General features: G+C 51.4%; 8 protein-coding genes across 8 annotated transcripts; 3 read left to right on the top strand and 5 right to left on the bottom strand.

Moving 5' to 3' along the window:
- Window positions 1-7: 7 nt before the first annotated feature.
- On the bottom strand, window positions 8-764 carry K460DRAFT_409466 (uncharacterized protein; the record flags this gene model as incomplete). Its single annotated transcript, XM_040937253.1, has 4 exons — window positions 8-282; window positions 359-564; window positions 617-633; window positions 693-764. The coding sequence occupies 4 exons, from the start codon at window positions 762-764 to the stop codon at window positions 8-10; spliced, it is 570 nt and encodes a 189-aa protein (XP_040784596.1).
- A 256-nt stretch (window positions 765-1,020) lies between these two features.
- On the top strand, window positions 1,021-5,532 carry K460DRAFT_379999 (uncharacterized protein; the record flags this gene model as incomplete). Its single annotated transcript, XM_040935212.1, has 3 exons — window positions 1,021-1,399; window positions 1,451-4,939; window positions 5,000-5,532. 3 exons carry the CDS (start codon window positions 1,021-1,023, stop codon window positions 5,530-5,532), a joined length of 4,401 nt encoding a protein of 1,466 aa, XP_040784597.1.
- Window positions 5,533-5,877: 345 nt separating this feature from the next.
- On the bottom strand, window positions 5,878-7,474 carry K460DRAFT_292796 (RNA polymerase II transcription factor B subunit 2; the record flags this gene model as incomplete). The annotated part of the gene is made up of 3 exons (XM_040929373.1): window positions 5,878-6,654; window positions 6,748-7,295; window positions 7,348-7,474. The coding sequence occupies 3 exons, from the start codon at window positions 7,472-7,474 to the stop codon at window positions 5,878-5,880; spliced, it is 1,452 nt and encodes a 483-aa protein (XP_040784598.1).
- Window positions 7,475-7,726: 252 nt separating this feature from the next.
- Window positions 7,727-8,844, top strand: K460DRAFT_388826 (acyl-coenzyme A thioesteras-like protein 13). The gene is made up of 7 exons (XM_040935714.1): window positions 7,727-7,786; window positions 7,845-7,885; window positions 7,943-7,955; window positions 8,018-8,083; window positions 8,142-8,184; window positions 8,233-8,370; window positions 8,457-8,844. Exons 1-7 carry the CDS (start codon window positions 7,760-7,762, stop codon window positions 8,612-8,614), a joined length of 486 nt encoding a protein of 161 aa, XP_040784599.1. The 5' UTR covers window positions 7,727-7,759; the 3' UTR covers window positions 8,615-8,844.
- A 2,627-nt stretch (window positions 8,845-11,471) lies between these two features.
- K460DRAFT_420005 (topoisomerase 1-associated factor 1) lies at window positions 11,472-15,468 on the bottom strand. Its single transcript, XM_040938053.1, has 4 exons — window positions 15,355-15,468; window positions 15,076-15,307; window positions 12,861-15,029; window positions 11,472-12,812 (listed from the first exon to the last, which is right to left on the bottom strand). The coding sequence occupies exons 1-4, from the start codon at window positions 15,436-15,438 to the stop codon at window positions 11,731-11,733; spliced, it is 3,567 nt and encodes a 1,188-aa protein (XP_040784600.1). The 5' UTR covers window positions 15,439-15,468; the 3' UTR covers window positions 11,472-11,730.
- A 226-nt stretch (window positions 15,469-15,694) lies between these two features.
- Window positions 15,695-16,758, top strand: K460DRAFT_291437 (uncharacterized protein; the record flags this gene model as incomplete). Its single annotated transcript, XM_040929284.1, has 3 exons — window positions 15,695-15,826; window positions 15,877-16,110; window positions 16,162-16,758. 3 exons carry the CDS (start codon window positions 15,695-15,697, stop codon window positions 16,756-16,758), a joined length of 963 nt encoding a protein of 320 aa, XP_040784601.1.
- Window positions 16,759-16,936: 178 nt separating this feature from the next.
- On the bottom strand, window positions 16,937-17,806 carry K460DRAFT_177969 (uncharacterized protein). The gene has a single exon (XM_040927020.1). It carries the CDS (start codon window positions 17,660-17,662, stop codon window positions 17,114-17,116), a length of 549 nt encoding a protein of 182 aa, XP_040784602.1. The 5' UTR covers window positions 17,663-17,806; the 3' UTR covers window positions 16,937-17,113.
- A 316-nt stretch (window positions 17,807-18,122) lies between these two features.
- Window positions 18,123-18,722, bottom strand: K460DRAFT_380005 (uncharacterized protein; the record flags this gene model as incomplete). The annotated part of the gene is made up of 1 exon (XM_040935213.1): window positions 18,123-18,722. One exon carries the CDS (start codon window positions 18,720-18,722, stop codon window positions 18,123-18,125), a length of 600 nt encoding a protein of 199 aa, XP_040784603.1.
- Between the last annotated feature and the right edge of the window lie 549 nt (window positions 18,723-19,271).

A 19,271-nucleotide genomic window follows, 5' to 3' on the forward strand; every position in this document is an offset into this window, starting at 1 on the left:
CAATTGCTCACCGGCCACGCTTTTCCTGTTCCAACTCCAACTCTGCTTGTCGGTAATACTTCGCGGTATCCACTCCATGGTATGGGTGGTTGACAAAGTTCGGCCACGGCAGGACGTGAGCGAATGTAGCTGCGTATCGCGAGTTTCTGTGCGCGACTCCCTGCATGTACTCGGTCATCTCGGATGTGCCGTACAGCGGCTGTCCCTGCTTGACCTTGTCGACCATCTCGCGCATATCCATCTCGATCTCTCGACGGTTCTCGCGCGCACCGTAGAAGCGCACTGCAAAAAGTTGTTAGCAATCGATATCTCAAGGCGCCACATGGTCAGTCGACCTGGAGGAAAGGGCTGAACGTACTGCAAGACCGTGAGTATGCGAATAGGAAGCAACCAGTAACACCAACGGCACCACTCAGCCGCATGATTGGCGCAAATCCACCCTTTCCAACGAAGGAGGGAGAGACCTTCTCCCAGTACAGCATCAAGCCAGGGCTGATAGCGCCCACTGCTGCGCCATAGGCCCAGTCGGAGGGGCGGGTGTACCGCAGTACTCGCTTGATATGTCTGGACCTAATATCAGTATCCGCATCCGGTGGTAGACGTAGGGGAAGCGTACGGGTCATTGTCGATGAGCTGCGACGAATTAGCCTTGTCCGCCCATTGCGCGTCCTCTTGGGGCTCAATTCACTTACAGGATACTCTCCAGAAGGAATCTTGTCCGGCACAACGGCCTGATGCCTTACAGCGGCGTCCTGCGAAGACATTGCGGCGGTGCTGTCTCTGGTGCGGAGGTGCTGGAGTGGGTTCGCGAAGTGAGGTTGCAAGTCGTCGGCAAGTGCCGTTGCGGGCCCAAAGCTTGCAGCTGCTCCGCGCGCCATCTGATCCACCAACTGCGACCAAGAACTTTTGAAAACTCTTGGCGCGTTTTTACTATTCAACCTGCGACAACAATGAGTGCGCGCGTCACTCCTAGCGCCACACGACTCCCACGAACGACTGCATAGGAGGAGAGTAGAAGAGATGGAGGACATCAAGCAACAAGGGTCGAGCAGCGCCCGACGTGGCGCGCCGGCTACGCATGCGACCGATTCCTCCAATGTACACGCCCGTCCTACCGTGGCTGACTTGCACGGAGAGGGCCATTTCGCACAGGTAGCCAGAAAGTTCTGGTTGACTACGAAAAAGACGCCAAAAGTGCGCCCAGAGGTGGTCAAGAAAGAGCTATGGGATGAGCTGGAGACGGGCGACTTTGCCTACTCGTCGCTGTTGATCCTGGAGAACCTACAGCTACTGGAGCGCTATCTATGGCCTGGATTCACTGAAGATGCATCGAATTACCATCACCTGCTGCTGGCGCTCATGGTCAATGTCAAGAGGAGGGAGAATCTGCCGTCTTGGGGTAAGAAGCTCCAGTACTTCGCCTATAGGGAGCACTACTGACAACGTGTAGAACACTTCGCAAGCAAACCTGCCGAGTTCTCCTCCTTCTTTCGTCGCATCTTGTCCATGACCGTCGATCCTTCCCAACCGAGCAAGATCCGAACGCAGCTCATCTCCTTTGTCATCGGTGCTTTTCAATCGCTAGACAGCGGTCTGGTGCGGAAAGAATGCGCCCCCTTGGTCGGTGTATCGATATGGCAAAACCTACACTCAGACGCCGCGCGAGAGCGACACTTTGAGCAACATCAGATGTTGCGCAAGGCATGGAGAGCAGCGTCAAAACGGTTCGATGCTGGAGACGAGGCGCTTCAGGCGCGGTTACGATTCGAGCGGTCATGGCTATATACGCTGCTACTGGATTTCTTGGATCGCCTGTACAACAGCAACACTAGGGAAGAGATCAAGGATAACCTAGCATACTGTGAGCGGTTTATGGAGCTGGTCACCGACTTGCAGAGCCAGTTGCCGACGAGGAGATACGTCAACGCACTGTTGCAAGACTTGAATCTGCTTCCGGCCATCAGACTCTCGCCCACGTATACGGACGAGGACAATGGCTTGTTCCGGGATCTCTTTACCCTCCTGAGCCACTTCACGTACTTTCCAATCGAGGATCAAACTGGCAGACAGTTGTCGAAATTGGAATACGATCAACAGCACTACGATGTCCTGGCCAAATTGCAGCGGACTGGCTATGCTGCCTTTCAGGAAAAGCTCCAGTTGATGGCCTTGGCAAATTATGGCAGTGTTGGCAATAGAGAAGAGTTGGATGGCCATTTGCGCTCCTTGGGCGACGATGAGCTGGTGGAACTTTGCTCTTTGATGGGCCTGCGAACCGAATACCCAAGCTCTTCTTACCTTGTCCGAGATCGAGCGTTCTACATGGAGACTCTTCTCTCGCTAGTCGAACAAAGGTCTACGTTCAAAGATCATGTCCGCGACATGCCCGTCTTACCGACAGAGAAGATTTTGTACGAGACCACATTCCTTAGGAATGAATCCTACGATGGGTCAAGGCCGCTAGCCATACCGAAACTGAATCTTCAGTACTTGACAATGGGCGACTTCCTATGGAGATCGTTCATCTTATATCGTGCCGAGGCATTGTACGGTATCAGGAAAGACATAGAGGACGTAGTGAAACTCATAAAACCACAGGGCAAAGGCGTCAACACAAAACTTGGTGGTGTGTCGATGATGTCACTACAGATTATGAAGCCAGCTGTTGTCGATGTAGCTCCTTCAAAAGTTGGCGAGGAGCATCCGGCTTATGTTCGGGCAGAGATCATTCTAGATGTCAGCCGTCTCCAGGATCGCGTACGAAGAGACTGGGAACAGCTTAGACCCGACGATGTAGTTTTCCTACTGGCTGTCGAAGGACCGGACGACCTCCCCATGCGGAACGGCAACCATGAGGAGCTCAACACTGGTGAACAAATTGGCCTTCACAGGCTGAGATGTGCTCAGGTGGTTCAGATACTGGATCAGAACGGGAGGCCCCTTCGCGAACAGGCTCACAACGATGGCTTCGCACCCCGGGCACGACAACGGCGACTTATCGTCAACATCGACGCAAAGCAGTACAAGACCGACATGGACCACACTGCTGAAGGTAGAACTAACGTCTATGAGCACATTAATCTCATTGTCCGACGGAAAGGGCGGGAGAATAACTTTCTTCCCATCCTCGAGTCCATCAAGCGCTTGACGCTTTCAGACATCCCAGCACCATCATGGCTTCAGGAGGTCTTCCTAGGATACGGGGATCCTGCATCTGCAACCTACAAGCGACTACCTAACCGACTGCATTCGATAGACTTTCGTGATACCTTTGTAGACTGGCAGCACCTGATCGAGTCCCAGCCCGGCAAATCTATCGAACCCCACGAGGAGGCCCAGACATCCTTTGGGCCGCCCTACGTCGTGCAGTATTCTGCAGCAGCCGAACCAGAAAATGCTCCTGCACGACCATCGAAGAAGCGGCGTCGCGACCAGGTCGAGGTTGCACAACCTTTGCATGAATCGCTGCACGTCTCCACGTACAAGCCTCCGAACATGGGGCCCTATCCTGCAGACGCACCCAAGCAGAATGCGGTCAGATTCACCCCTGCACAGGTTGAAGCCATCACTTCAGGAACGCAGCCTGGCCTAACTGTCGTGCTCGGACCGCCGGGTACCGGAAAGACGGATGTTGCGACCCAAATTATATCCAATATATACCACAACTTCCCGGACCAGCGGACCTTGCTGGTCGCACACAGCAATCAGGCGCTTAACCAACTTTTCCAGAAGATTGTAGCACTTGACATTGATGAGCGTCATCTGCTACGCCTAGGTCACGGCGAAGAGGACCTCGAGACAGATGCGAGCTATAGCAAGCATGGAAGAGTGGAGTCGTTTCTCGAGAGAGGAACGTACTATCTGTCTGAAGTCGATCGTCTTGCGAAGAACTTTGGTGCGCCTGGTGCTCATGGAAGCTCGTGCGAGACTGCAGATTACTTCAATCTTGTCTATGTAAAGCCGGCTTGGACGCAATACTGGGACAGTGTTTCATCTGAAGGCACCAGCGTTGACCAGATAATCGCTGAGTTCCCGCTGAAAGGCTATTTCTCAAATGCTCCTCAGCCTCTATTCTCGCCAGCAGCAGACCGCGATCGGATTCTTGAGATCGCTCAAGGTTGCTATCGCCATGTTGAGAAGATCTTCACGGAAATCGAGGACATTCGTCCCTTTGAGATACTTCGGAACCCGCGCGATAAAGCGAACTACCTCTTGGTGAAGGAAGCCCGCATCATCGCCATGACATCTACACATGCTGCGATGCGAAGGCAAGAGATTGCCTCGCTAGGATTCCACTATGATAATGTGATCATGGAAGAAGCTGCTCAGATCACGGAGATTGAAAACTTCATCCCACTCGCCTTACAGGATCCTCGGAATGGCGAGCTGCCCCTTCAGCGTATCGTGTTATGCGGTGACCATCTCCAAAACTCACCTGTCATCCAGAACCTTGCTTTCCGCCAATATGCCAATCTCGAGCAATCACTCTTTCAGCGACTTGTACGCCTCGGTGTTCCCACAATAATGCTCGACCAGCAAGCTCGTGCTCGGCCATCGATCGCAGAGCTCTACAAATGGCGTTACCCCAAGCTGGATAATCTACCTTCTGTCTTATCAAAACCAGAGTTCCAAATTGCAAACCCAGGCTTCAAGCACGAGTACCAGTTCATCGATGTGCAGGACTTCAAGGGCAAAGGCGAAGACCAACCTAAACCGCACTTCATGGTCAACCTGGGCGAGGCGGAGTACGCCGTCTCGATCTTCATGTACATGCGTCTGCTGGGATACCCAGCGAACAAGATCTCCATACTGACTACGTACGCTGGCCAGCGGTCGTTGATCAACGATGTCTTGGGGCTGAAGTGTAAGAACAATCCGCTATTCGGTAGACCAAGGATGGTGGCGACGGTGGACAAGTACCAGGGTGAACAGAATGATTGTAAGTCCTCCCCTCCTTCCTTTGCAAGTTCTGCTAGAACGAAATACTAACGCACAATAGATATCATCCTCTCCCTAGTCCGCACCCGCGCCATTGGCTACCTCCGCGACATCCGCCGTCTGACTGTCGCGCTCTCTCGCGCACGTCTCGGTCTCTATATCCTCGGCCGCCGCTCCGTCTTCGAGTCCGTCTTCGAACTCAAACCCGCTTTCGACATTTTATTCCAGCGCCCTGATAAACTCACGCTTGTGACTGGCGAAATGCACGGCGAAACACAGCGACCCGTGCCTTCCACCACTGTCACCGGATCGAACGTCAAGATGGTGGAAGTAAACGTTGAGGGTGAGACGGTCATGGAAGGCGTAGAGCATTTGGGCCAGTATGTGTACGAGATGACGCTGGCTAAGATTGAGGATTTGAAATCGAAGGGTGGTGGTGCGGGGCTGCCTACGAGGGAGGTCAAGATGATTGACGCGAGCGAAGTCGTGGCCAAGGATGCGGATGAGGACGAGGATCGGCCGGAGAATGTTCTCATTCCGGAGGAATCGGTGGGTAACTTTGATGGCGAGGACGATGAGGGCCTTGAGACTTAAGATCGATTAGGGGCCATGTCCTTGAGTTCTTGAGATTAGAAGTTAGTAAGGGCTTCTTGTGGGCGTGCTATTGCTCTGTGGTGTATATTTAGAAAGTTTTATTTTTTCGTGTAGAGATACCAGAACGAGTACCAGGTGGAGAACAAAAAACTTGATTCTCAGCCACCCAAAACAGTGCCTCCAATGTTTCTTCTCTTAACGCCAATTTGTGGTATTTCCCTATACTCTAACAATCTAACCTCAAATGCAGTCAGAAATTTTCAACGCCAAATATGCACGTCAGCACTGAGCTTGATGACGAATCAAAACTGCTGAGTCGCCCGCCCTCCTATGCCTTGGAAAAATCTACCGTACCCTACCACCCTCTCTATGTTCCTTCTTCTTCTTCAAGTACGCACTAATCTGCTCCACTTGGCTTACGAAAAAGCACCTACTCTCATCCCTCTGCCATACCAGCACACCCAACGCATCCGCATACCCAAGTACATCCCTATACTCAGTCTCGCTCCCAAACTCCCTCATAAGGTAGCCCGGCGTGACTTCCACCCTCTCACCCTCATACTCCCAGAGACGGATCTGGTCCATGACAGTAGGCGGGATATAAGGGACGTTTTTCTGCATTTGCGGATGTGCGTAGGTAGTTAGGTAGCTGATGATTTGGGCACTTGTGATGCCGGATTGCACGGCTCTGTGAACGGATTCTTTTGTGAGTTTTCCGGAGACAAGGTTGGGGAAGCGGTGTTGGAGTTTCGTGAATAAGGATAGGATAGCGATCTGGATCAGCGAATTCGTGTAGGCGTAGAGCCGATAATTTGTCTCGATGATGATGAAGCCTTTGTTCGCGGTTGCTGCGGGGCCAGCGGTACCTTGGCTCGCCTGCGCGATGTCGTTGGAGGAGGCGGACATTGCGCTACCGGAATCGGAGGTCAGTGTCGTGGCTAGGCGGGTTGGGTAGAATGTTTTGGCGGTCTTGGAGGAGCGGTAGATGAGGCCCATATCGGAGAGGTCCTCGAGCATTTGGAGTTGTGTGGGCGAGAGGGTAGAAATTGAGTAGTCCTGGCCTAGTTCGAGGGATCCGAGCATGAAGAGAAAGGACAGGACTTCGGTTTCGGACATGCCGAGCTGTGTGTGGTTAGAGTGGCTCTCACAATGATTTGCGAGTCGCACTGTTCTAAAGAGCCCTTCATTGATGCGCGATGGAAGAATTGTACTTACATTATTTACCATTTTCAGGTAGACAATCAACAGGCTCCAGACCTGTGCGTTCGTCTCTTGCAATACGAAAGAGAAGCCATCCTTGGTAATCCGAGGGCTCCCATGCACTATTTTCACGAGATCACCAGCATTCAGCAGCCCCTTCGTTCCATTTCCCACCTCGGATCGCGCGATACCATCTGCATGCAGCCCTGCAGCACCACTCACCAAATAGTATAGTATACCTTCCCACTGCGCTCTCGAATACTCGTCTAGAAAGTTGATTGTGACCTTTCTGCCTCCACTCTCTTCCCTTGTCGCAGGGACGCCAAACGAGCGGTGGGTGCCTGAACCTTCGATAGCCTGTCGCAAACTATGCTGAAAGCCAGAGGAGAGCGAGTACAATTGTCTCCCGTCATCGCTTCGCTTGGAGGTGAGGATGTGCAGGCGGTCGAGGACGAAGAGGGCCTGTTCTTTCTCTTTGCGGGCGGAGGGCTTGAACCAAGCGTCGAGGTCGGTGGTGGGGAAGGCTGAGGGCATGTAGAGCATTGCCATTACTATCGACTTGGCTGCCACCGTTGTTAGCTTTGGCCATGCCTTGAGACAACCAAAAGAGCCTACCTAGGTGCGGCAGCATGCAGCGAAACACGGCTAGCACTGTCGAAGGCTGCTCATACAGCTTTCTATGCGTCTGCAGATGCAGACCCTCGAGGTATTCGAGCGCCTGGGTTGAAGATGACGCCGACATCTTGGTGGATGTGGGTCGATTATCAATTCTACGACCGTAGTATCATGATCGGGTGATCTTGGATGAGTGCGGTGGACTAATTGCGTGCGTTGCACCGCGTACTGTGCAGAAAGTAAAGTCGTGAAAGAAAGTGTGGTTGCCTTCAAGATCAACCAACGCCAAGCCGCGGAAGGAACCCCCACAGATTCCGCTCCACCCCAGGCTAGCTTCCGAGATGCACGATCAATTGCCGAGTGGAGATAAACGACTTCACTCCTCCAGTGACTAGAAGGTAATATCAAAATCATGCCTGCGCTCAAGTTTGTACGATCTGTAAGCGCCTAATTATAAACAAATCTACATCACGCTCAAGTCTGACCCGTTGCCTAAGGTTTGGGAATCGTTCCGAGCGAATTCGGGCCTGGAGCCAAGGTACCTTTGATACCAAAAACCAGCAGCCTATACCCGCTAATGTCATGTGCATCGCAGGCTGCTAGACGGAGTATGTATCTATCTTGAAAATTACTGCAATTCAGCGAGCAAGCTGACAAGCTCCGTTAACAGCTTCGAGTGACCTCGGCAGTACCAGGCCGCGTCAAGTTTGAGCTCGATATCCAAAAAGAGCACACGGTCCGTTGTCCTATTTCCACCTTATCCTCCCTACGACACTACTAACTACGACACGCAGAATCGATTGAACATCCTTCATGGCGGCACCATAGCCAGCATGGGTGAGCGTCCTTGATATGGCATGCGGAACGGTGGCTGACCCTTCAAAGTCGATCTCGGCGGCTCTCTCGCCGTTGCCTCACGAGGCCTGTTCGCGACGGGAGTTTCTACCGATCTCAATGTGACATACCTCTCATCCGGGGGTAAGATTGGCGATCTCATCAAAGCTGAGGTAACATGCGACAAGTGTACGTTTTCTCTTTTGTTCCCCACTAGAGTTCATGCACTTGACCGACTGCCAATGTCCTGTAACACTAACAGTTGTGCAATGTAGTTGGCAAGACATTGGCCTATACCTCAATCAACTTTACCAACACCAAGGGCGAAGTGTTTGCACGAGGGAGTCATACAAAGTACGTTGCGTTGGCATGGAAGGACCCCAACAATATCGTTGAGGAACTATCGCCTAAGCAGAGTAGTAAGAAGGAGTAGATGATAATTGGTTTGTCCATATTTCATGCATTACTCATGCTTTCTGATCATACGTTATTGATACACACGCGACGCTCACTGCTGCTCATCCTCCAGCCAATAATCTTAGCATCGAAGTCTGAAAGAACTCCTCACCAGCAAACTAGATTTGTTAAACGTGTCAAAGCGATAACGTCGCTCCCCTCAACCTGAACCTTGATACCAGCATTCGTTTCTAGGACGATCCCGATATTGTGTAGAGCATTCAGTCATATTGGCGCGTATCGTAATCCATTTCTTTCGTCATCTGGTGCATATTATGGTCGCTTCAGTCGTGACCGCCGCCCATCCAGCTTTACAACCATCACTTCCTAGACCACAGGTCTACGAGCTGCTTGAAGACGTCTCCAACGAATGCTCGGGCTCATCATTAGCCTTTTCTTCTCCCTTGTTCCAGCCCTTGCCTTTGAGCAAATTGACCAAGCTCGTCTTTCGTGGTGTCAGCTTCCTTACGGCTCGTCCAAAAGCCCCTTTATGAGTCGAATGGTCGTCATGCTTACGAGATGGCAGATTTGGGACATCGAGCGGGTTGCCAAGCAGCTTGTTGTCTTTACGATATTTGAACTCGAACTCCTAGACTTTAGGTCAGTATCACTGCAATAGAGGGGTGTAAACGACAATGGACGCACCCAGAGACTGTCTGCTGCTTGATTTGAAGTGCACAAGTCCCGCAACTGTGCGAAGATGTAGCATGCGGCTAGCTTCTCTTGGTCCAGTTTGCACTCGCCCAACGGTCCAACTGGCTCATGGGACGGGTTCAGATGTGCCATCATAGCTTCGGTGCGCCATTGATCGAATCGAGACTGGAATCTACCTGCCCAGTAAAGAGGTGGCATATAATCTTTCACCTGCAAGAATGGATCCACGTTAGCACTCTCTGAACTGTGACACTCAGAGATAGACCATGGGCGTCCATTCTGACTGACTGGACGCTGGGTTCCATAGCTGTCTCCGAGCAGAGATTGCTGATTTGTCGAAGAGGACAGCGCTGGTGCTACTGGCGGTTGTGCCGTGAGGCTATCCGTTGAGTATGAGGGCTCCAATGTGGAATGTCGTCTGAGTCGTGTTCGGCTCGGGGTAGGATTTGCGCTACTATGACGTCCATCTTCATCTCTTTCCTCTGGGATAGATTGACATGAAGTCGCTTCCGAAATCATCTTTGCAGGGCGCGGCTTGACAGATGTGTCCGGGTCCATGTGTAAGCACCGAGTTAGGTCCGACCAAGACGGTGTTCTGTACCGCTCCGGGATGGGAGGCACTGGGGGAGTAGACTCCCACTGTGTTCCAAAATTGTGGAAAGTTAAGGAGCGCGGGAGTCTTCTCACCTCATGGTTTGTCACTGCTAACGCGCGTGATGACCGCCAAACACCACCCAAACCGTTTGGAGTTCCTAGCGTCTTCCGTCCTAGGTCCTTCTCCGTGCTCGATCGAGGCAAAGCTATTTTTGGAAGGCAGACCGTTGGTGTTGGAGGGTTTCTTGGCCCCATGAGGCGAGATTGCGCGATTGAATCGATTCCGACTTGAGATTGATCTTCCACGTGAGGATCTACTTGTACCTTCGGTAGAACTCGCTTGGCTGTGACAGGTGTTTGCTGGGTGAACTGAGAGCTTAATCGTTTACTCGCAGGCGGCGGCGTGGCAAAATTCGGCTGTTTGCACTCTCCCAGTGGGCCTCCTGGCCCAAAGGATCTCCTGTTAGAGTTTGCGCCCGGCACTGCCAGAGATTCTCGTTTCAATGGCCTCTCCTGTATCTGAGATCGCCTGTGGGAGACGTGCTGGTTTGTTGGAATGTTCTCTTGCAACACCAGCTTCTGAACTGTTGGAGATGTTGCAGGCCTCTTAAGTCCTGTCTTCTGAGGCGCCAAGGAACTTGTTGGCTGCGCTGGTCCTGGTGAAGTGGTTGAATTCACCAGATTCGGTGTCGTACGTGACCTACTCGCGAACTTTGCAGGTGAACCATTATGTTCTCCCACAAACGTGCTTGCAGCCGCGATGCGCCTTTCTTGCTGTGAAGTATGGCGAGGGTTATGTTGACGTGGACTGAAATTACGACGTTCGGACAATGGAGGGCTCGGGGTAGGGATTCTGGAGGACGTGACGCGGGGTTTGGGATCCGACATGAGTGCGGGTGGTTGGGGCTTGATAAGACTCTCGACATCTTTCATGTATATCGCAGACTCGCTTTTGACTGGACGAGGTATGAAGCTGACCGTACGTGAACGAGGTAATGGTCTAGGCGTAGAGTCTGGTTCAACACTCTTGGCTGGACTTTGATTGTTCACCGGTGTTGCAGGCTTCGGTAGTGAGCAGGTAGAGTGCTCAAAATTATTCGAGTTGCGTCCCGGTGAAAGCGGAGCATCGCAATCGCATAATGTCGTTGGCCTGTCCGTTGTAGTAGGCTCTGACACTGCCAGTGACGGCGCTTGCACCTGATGCCGTCCCGGGGTGGTCTTCCGTTGCGACAGTGGGTTTGAGATGATAGCAAGACCATGACTGAGTTTTCTCCGAAATTTACTGCCGCCGCCGCCGCTGGACTGAGACTCGACATTCGCCGGTTGCTGAAACACCTGCCTATCCCTCCTGCCCACCATATCTGACGCGTTGTCTTCGGCCGGCTGAGCAGTCTCCCAGCGAGCACGTATCTGCTCGAATGTGTGTCGATCTGGATAACTTAGCATGGCTGTATCGTAGTGCGAGGCGTGTGTGGAGAAGCAGCACTTACCTTGGTGGAGGTCTTGACAGGATGAGGTCGGCGAGTTGGGGAAGACAAACACGAAGGAGCGAAGGTGCTCCTCTAAACAGCAACCACGACGTCACCCGACAGAAAGACGCTTTCACTGGACCAAAAGTACAACGAGTACTAAAAAAGGATTCAAAGAGAACGTTCGTCGCATGGAATAAGTAACAGTGATGCTAGTAATTCAAGTGGTTGCTTGTGCGCATCACTCACAAGTGGAGCGTTATTAAAAGAGAAGAGAACAAACCATTAGACGGGGTATTCAATGTGTAAGAACGCAAACCAAAGACGCCGTCCAATGCAGCCATACCCAATCGCTATGCCATAACTGAATTACAGTTTACTCCGAATCGCTATCAATGACGAACCCTGCTCTCATCCTTGCGGCTGGTCTTCGAACGACGTGTACCTCCTCCTCTTCATCGTCATCGTCATCGTCATCATTATCATCTACATCGGCCATTGTGGTGTCTTGGACTTTCGTCGCGGTCTTAGCCGGTCTTCGTGGAGTATCTTCCTCGCTCCCATGTGCGGCACCCGCATGATGAGAAGACAGCGGGGTGTCTGTAGCTTCATCCTCATTCTCACTCGCATCATCCAGAGCATCTCGCACTTCTTCAGAGGATGCCCTACTATCCAGACTTAGCGCATCATCCACCTCTTCGTTAGCGCCGCCGTCGCTATCATCGCTATCGTTAAACGGCGCATTTCGCTTTGGGGGAGATTTCCGCCGTTTGCTCTTCTTCGCCGGTTCCTCAGCCTTCCTCTTCTTCGACGTAGCAGGTTCTGAGCTTCCAAGTGCTAGAACCTTCTTGAAAGCAGTCACCGTCTCGTCGCGAAGTGCTTGTTCTCGTGCGAAGAAAGCGGTATCCTTCTCTGCGTCCCAGTCTTCGTCATCTGAGTCGTGAATATACATTGTGCTAAGCATGACCTTAGCCTGCTTCTCTAGCTCCTTCTTACGACGAGCCTCGGCCCTACGATTCTGCTCTTCTTCGTCTAGCTCAACAGGTGTTCTTGCACGCTTGCGGCGCGTGAGCTTCTTCTTCGCACCGTCCGGATTCCTCGCAGTAGGAGCATCTGGGGCATATTCTCCGCGGTCCTGTTCGGAATCCTTGTCTGTGCCGTCCGAATCATCGTCGAAATCCACGCGACGAGTTGAGCGCCGCGCTGCAGCTGCTTTACTTCGGAGGAGGTCTTCCGGTGCCTTGCCATCTTCATAGATCGGCGGGTCGAACTCAAACTTGCCGATCAAATCAGTGGCTTCTTGGAGCTGTGCCGATGTGAGGGATGAAGGAACCACCCACGTAGCGTCTGGGTCATGATGTTCTCCAAGCCTTGTGAAACCCACGAGAGTCATGAGTAGCCGTAGTTTGTTGTCCTTGAACATTGCTATTCGGCGCTCTTCGTTGTCGTGCTTGATTACTATGAATTGTTAGTTGACTATCAGAATATTTGAGCGCATGTACTTACGAATGGAGGGAGGCTTGGGAGTTTCCGCATCTTGTGCCTCTGTTGGTGCTTCTGTATCAGGATTCTCCGCAGATGCAACTGCCCTGCGTGCCTCATCTGCATCTTCCCATGCTTTGCGTTCTTCTGCTGCCGATGTGAGTACATCTCGCACCCATCGAAGGGCGTCCGATTTCGATTGATTGACAAGCACGCTAACAGCGACACCAATCTGGTCGGAATGCTCCATGCCTGGCCTAACTTCTAGCTCTGCTGGAGCTCGTGGTGCTCGGGTAGGTAGATCCCGCTCGTAGCCATGCTCAAGGAAGAAAATAGTTGCTGGTATCTTGCTAAATAGCATCTCGACCACTAGCTCAGGCCGTTCCTGAACCCTCTTGACTACTTGTTTGAAGAAATGCTTGACGAGGTCGTCCCACTCTTTATAAGCAGCGGACTCAGGGTCCAATCCTCTTGGCCCCTTCATCATCTTGTTAAAGAGCTGCAGGATATCGACTCGGCATAGCAGAACGCCAAGCTCCATCTTGAAGGCGACGCGGTGGAAAAACCGATGTGCACGCTTCAGCTGCTCAGTGTCGAGCTCGTTGAAGTATCTGGCAAATGCCACAAACGTGTTGACGCTACTTTGATTTACAAATTTCGCGGCGAATCGCATAAAGTCGAACTTACGTTCCGAAACAGTCTTCTGTGCTTGCTGAATGTCTTCTGTTTCTGATACGTGGCCATCCTCTTCGCCATCCGCTCCTTGCGCTTGTGCTTGCTTCTTCTTGACTTTTCGGGCTCGTCGCTTGGATCGGATTTGCATGTCAACATTTTGTTTCGCGTAACGTTCCAGCATTCGTAAGAAGACGTGGGAAAGCTCCGTAACGGCATCTAGATATCCAAAGCCTTGGTCTTTGTAGCATCGTAAGATCATGACGATACGTTCGTGTGTTGACTCTTCGTAGAAGATACGATTCTGAATGTTCTCGGCAATCTCTTGATCGTCCTCGAGCCCAGATTCGGACATCTCGTGTACGGTGAGTAAAATCTGCGTGAAGCACTTTAGTCCAGCATTCAAGTCTCGCCATGCCTTTTCGTCTTGACTCTTCTGCATGAAGCGATTTAGAAGGATGAATGTCTCCTGATTCATGACTTCTGCGACCAGACCGTAACTCTCATCCTCGGCGGTAAGGACCTCAGAACTCTTTGGATCCGCCGCCCTCTCTTTCATTGTACGTCGTCGTGCGCATTCTGCCCGTAAGAACCAGGATACTAGATAGAAAAATTGTCGTGAATGCCGCGTCTCCACGCGCTCAGTTTCGCGCTCAATTGCTTTCCTTAGATGCAAGAACAGAGGGTTGAAGGATGAATCGAGGAACTCTTCAACAAAAGCTTTGACGTGCTTTCGCGCAGACGACGTTAGCGGTACTGGCAAGTCGAACTCTTCCCGCTCTTGCTCGCCATCTGTCTTGCGCCCTGGCCGTCTGGGCTTGTTCCATTTTTTCGTTTCGTCCATTTTCTGCATGCTAGCCTGCGCTTTACCAAGCACGTCCTGTCCAGAAATGGTTGTTACTTTCTCGTCGTCTCGCTTCACCCAGATCATGGTTCCAAATCGGTTGTGCCGTGTGGGTGCATGGCGGGCATGCCCGGCAAGCATCGACTTCTCTTTCTGGATCAAGTTCTTCAACTCGTCAGCGTTCTTGCTGCTGAGCTTTTTATCTTCCATGAATAGCTTCTCGGCATCTATACCCTTGAGTAAGAAGAAGAGAATCTCAAGTATGATGACATCTTGGGTAACGAAGTCTTCTCCTATGCTTGATGCCACACTCAAGAGGACCTGGAAGATGTCCTGCTCTTGAAAGGTATCGATTGTTGTAGAACGAGAAACCTCGGCTTCGTCGATATCCATGGGCGCACTGTTTGGAGGTGCAAGCATGGCAACGTTCCGGATAAAGTACAGTGCGATACGAATGATGCCCTCGTCTCGTGGTGTCCGCTCTCTAAGGGGTACCGCCATGGAAGGCAACGCGATCTTGACGGCAGTCTGGAGGGTTCTGTCTCGATCAAACTGCAGGATTGCGCGCTTGTAGCCGATCTGGGCGAGTTGGATGTATGGGCCGTGTCGGTGATGGTTTACGGTTGCTTCGAGGGGATCGATCTCGAACGGCCATGTCAAGGGCACAAGGAGTTCCACTTTGAACGGTTAGTAGAGTCTGAGATACTTTTATCCGTGACATACGTGTCGCAACCGCAATCTTGTGCCTCCATTTGTCTTCCACTGCCCGAGGTGATATCTTTGCAAGCAGTTCCAGCAGGTCACCTTTGACCAGGTTGGCTTCAGCCATACATCGTGCGACATCGCGTCGATTCAGTTGCCCGTCGGCAAATTTGAGCCATTTCCGAAGATCCTTTAGGCATACGAGGACATTGTCTCCGAGTGCATATGTTCCATCCTCACCAATACCACCGAGCTATGTGCATGTTAGCAATGTTATGGCAAGGCCACGAATGCACGTACGGCAGTAATGAGGCTGTAGACGTGAGCGCGAATCTCAGGATCTACGGGGTCTTTCGCCCATTCGTCCAGCGTGGTCTGCGCCATTGTGGAGGTGGTTGACGTTCAAAGCTGCCCGCACATGTTGGGACACAATCGCAGACGCGTCGCGCGCACGCGTAAAGTGTAACAAACGGCGCAAACTTGCCAAGATACATGGGGGCTAGCCCTTTCAACGTCATGCCTCGGCTACGCCCGCGGCGGCTTTCATCGGCCGGGGCAAGTGAGCCTGGACGGCTTCGCATCGTCACATGTTGTTTGACTTTCACAGTTTTTACACCTTTTCCGCGTGGTGAATTCAAAAATGATTTCTTCAGCAGCAAGACAAGTCGCTCGATGCGCAACGAGGCAGCAATGCCGGACCTTCAGCTGCACGCCCTCCGTCGGAGCTGCCGCTGAGGTGAAGAAGCTGGGTGTTATTGGAGCTGGCCAGATGGTGTGTTGTCAAATGCAACACTACATAATCAATTAATTGACTTTTCCCAGGGCCTCGGAATAGCTCTCGTGGCAGCACAGAAAGCTGGAGTGTCCGTCCAATTAATCGACAACTCGCAAGCCTCAATTGACAAAGGTTTGAAGTTCGCCGACAAGCTCCTTGAAAAGGATGTAGGGAAGGGAAGGATCTCGAAAGAGGATGCGGTTGCGGCACGAGAGCGATTGACGTCTAGCACCAAGCTTGAAGACCTCTCGACCGTCGATTTTGTCATTGAAGCAGTTCCAGTATGGTTTCCTAACATGCGACGTCTCAGGATAATGTTTAATCGTGTGTAGGAACTCCCAGATTTAAAGCACAGAATCTTCTCACAGCTCGCACAAATATGCCCCCAGCACGCCATCCTCGCAACCAACACTTCCTCAATCTCAATTACCAAGATTGCCGCAAGCACAACTAAAGATCCTACGGACCTCTCTGCCTCGTCACGCGTAATCAGCACGCACTTTATGAACCCGGTCCCGATACAGAAGGGCGTTGAGATCATCACCGGCCTTCAGACCTCGCAGGACACTGTCGACACTGCGATCGCCTTCTGTGAGAAGATGGGCAAGATCCCGTCCAAATCTGCCGACTCACCCGGATTCCTTGCGAACCGCATCTTGATGCCGTATATTAATGAGGCGGTCATATGTTTGGAAACTGGCGTTGGCGCGAAAGAGGACATTGATAGCATCATGAAGAACGGCACGAATGTACCCATGGGACCACTGCAGCTGGCAGACTTCATTGGTCTCGACACATGTTTAGCGATCATGAAGGTACTCTACCACGATACTGGGGATTCGAAATACAGGCCTGCAGTTCTACTGAAGAAAATGGTTGATGCTGGATGGTTGGGCAAGAAGAGCGGGAAGGGTTTCTACGATTACTAGAAATCACAAACGAGATGCAATGTGCTACACGGTTTTCTATAGATATGATAATCATACTAACAAGAAGAACAGCCCATAACGCCTGCGTTTGGTAAAAGCGTCAAATGTCCAGACGCATAGAGGTATCTAATAAAGCACAAATCAGCAATGGAAAGCATATCCTAACATCCTTCAATACCCATTACGCCACTCAGGCCGTGCAGGAAAAGCACATCATAAAGTAGTCCAACGCCAGCCTTTGCCTACTCAATTTCCTCGTATTGCCGACGCGGTCGCTTATGTTGCTGTGCGCCCGGAATCAGGACAACTGAATAAACAATGGAGACCCGTCAACGTCCTTGCTTTCAGACCCTCATCAGCGCTGCCTTAGCTGCCTTTCCCTCAACCACTTCATTCCCTTGCTCATCTTCCCCCTCTCCTGAGCCTGGAGTCTCGAACTCCTTAAACACCTTCCCACGTCCTGCTGTTCCCCCTCACTCAACTCAACGTCAACACCATTCGGTACGCCCGCCTCACCTGTCCTGGAGAAAAGTGGCGTCACGCCCAATCGCACATGCTCGTCGAAGTCTTCGCAGCGGACCCAGTCCTTGGTGGGGGCTTGTGAAGAATACGTTCTCTGGGCTGGTATCTGAGTGGGTTTACGACTTTGAAGCTGGCTGGAGGTCTTTGGTGTTTTGTCCACGCTGTTGAGGATATTGTGGGGAAATTGAGGCCGATAGGCTTTCGGAGTCCTCAAGGGTTCTTGCTTGATCACGACATGATCTGTCGTAGAAATTTTCGGGGTGCTCTCAGGTTCTTGCTTGATCACGACGTAGTGTGTCCTGGATATCTTCGGTGTATGAACAGGCTCGATCTTGATGTCCGGGCTCGGGGTGCACTGACGGGAGGTAGATTCAGTCTTCATGTTGTGGTGTAGTTGATAAGCGTGTGTAGGTGGATATGATAGTGAAGGCAGATGTGTGGGCGTACTTGTAACCAACGTATTAATGGGATGGATGTAGCAGAGTGTTAAAGTAGATAGAAAAGTTTATTTGCGCAGATTTGAGCCCCTGAGCCCTGGAAACTAGCGCTAAAATTGTATTGATATGATTTTACAACGTTAACACCTTGGGTAGGCTATTTTGATTTTTAAGCGTACTACGGTACCAAAATCAATAAATCAATAAATTGCATTATTGATACCTTTGGTCGAATCATCCCATAGCATACTTAGCACGATAATTCTACCTGTACTGAGGTATTTAATTCAATAAGAACTATCAATGCTCTTAGTCGAATCAGAATCATCACTTAGACCACCTATCACCCGTCCTATCGAAACTAGCTCATTTACAGTTCTCACCAACCAATGAGCAGGCACACGCCTAGTGTCTCTGTTCCCTAGCAAATCTTCCAGTATGTCGCTTTCTCCACTCTGGTAGCTGATTATGTTGACCCGCAGACTCTTTTTCCAAGTCGTTCTCACACAATCCCGAATGCAACATTGCTTCCCGTCCACGATCGATCCTGTTCCGCTCTCGTGACGAAAAGTTTTTCCACGCCAGCCTTTGTGCATACTCGCTTCTCGTGATTATCCGGTTCGCCTTCAGCAGCATTCTTTGCTTCTCGAGCTCGTCTATTTCAGCCTGCGTAGGTAGAACTGGTGTAGCGTAGACATTTGTGTTGTCAGTTTGTGCCGATGCTGAAATTGAAGTTGCTACTGGGATCGGGAACTGCCTTAGTAATTCATCGACCCGAGGCGACCTGTCGATATGTGGCTTGACGAAGTTTGGCTCTGTGGAATCAAGTTGATTCGGATAATGCCGCATGAGCTTTAGGTTGTAAGCCTCCTTTATCTCCCTCCTCGCCGGGAATGGTCTTTGCAATTTCGGCTTCCAGCGTTCTGCCGAAGCTCTGCGGATCTTAAGCGTCCTTTGGTCATCCTTGGTGAGCTCTTTCTGTGGAATCTTGAGATTGAGGCGCATGGTAGCGGCTGTTGGCTCCGGTGGGGTCGTTGGAGGTGTGTGCAAATCCCGTTTGCGATCTCTGTTGAGTGTTGTGAAGGAGGCCGAGTTTGCTGCAGACAATCGTCGTTGTCTCTTAGATACATTGGCCGTTTCGGTTGTGGTATAGTCTAAGACATTGCTGAGGGTCTCTAAGTCTCGTTTTGATCGGAGGTAACCCTCATGGTCTGTAGCTGCCGGCGAAGGGCGTTTGCGCGTAGAGATCGGTGTCAAAGCGGGGTGTGCGGTATAGAAAGTGGTGGAGCCTACTGGCATAGATGTGCTGGAGGTATCCAAATTCTGCTTTGAACAAGGCAGCGTCATGTCTTCCATGGCGCCGGAGATAGATACGAGAGCGGAGTTGTAGTTGCCACAACTGATAAAGTAGTGTTGAAGCCGAGATACTCAGTGTCTTAACTTATGGATGATAGTCGTTGTGATTTCAATGGAAGGCGTGGTGATGGTGAAGTTGTGGAGGCGTTGATACGCTATAGTGTTCTCTGTATTGTTAGGTTGCTGTTTATATATTCT

The sequence above is a fragment of the Cucurbitaria berberidis genome, assembly GCF_010015615.1.
Source record: "Cucurbitaria berberidis CBS 394.84 unplaced genomic scaffold K460scaffold_5, whole genome shotgun sequence".
Lineage (NCBI taxonomy): Eukaryota > Fungi > Ascomycota > Dothideomycetes > Pleosporales > Cucurbitariaceae > Cucurbitaria > Cucurbitaria berberidis.

Coding starts and splice junctions, on each gene's coding strand:
- K460DRAFT_420005 (XM_040938053.1), bottom strand. CDS start 15,438: ATGGCGCAGACCACGCTGGACGAATGGGCGAAAGACCCCGTAGATCCT. Junction 15,030..15,075: donor CAAGATTGCGGTTGCGACAC/GTATGTCACGGA, acceptor AACCGTTCAAAG/TGGAACTCCTTGTGCCCTTG. Junction 12,813..12,860: donor TCCCAAGCCTCCCTCCATTC/GTAAGTACATGC, acceptor AACAATTCATAG/TAATCAAGCACGACAACGAA.
- K460DRAFT_177969 (XM_040927020.1), bottom strand. CDS start 17,662: ATGAAGACTGAATCTACCTCCCGTCAGTGCACCCCGAGCCCGGACATC.
- K460DRAFT_388826 (XM_040935714.1), top strand. CDS start 7,760: ATGCCTGCGCTCAAGTTTGTACGATCT. Junction 7,787..7,844: donor CGCTCAAGTTTGTACGATCT/GTAAGCGCCTAA, acceptor CCGTTGCCTAAG/GTTTGGGAATCGTTCCGAGC. Junction 8,084..8,141: donor ATATCCAAAAAGAGCACACG/GTCCGTTGTCCT, acceptor TACGACACGCAG/AATCGATTGAACATCCTTCA.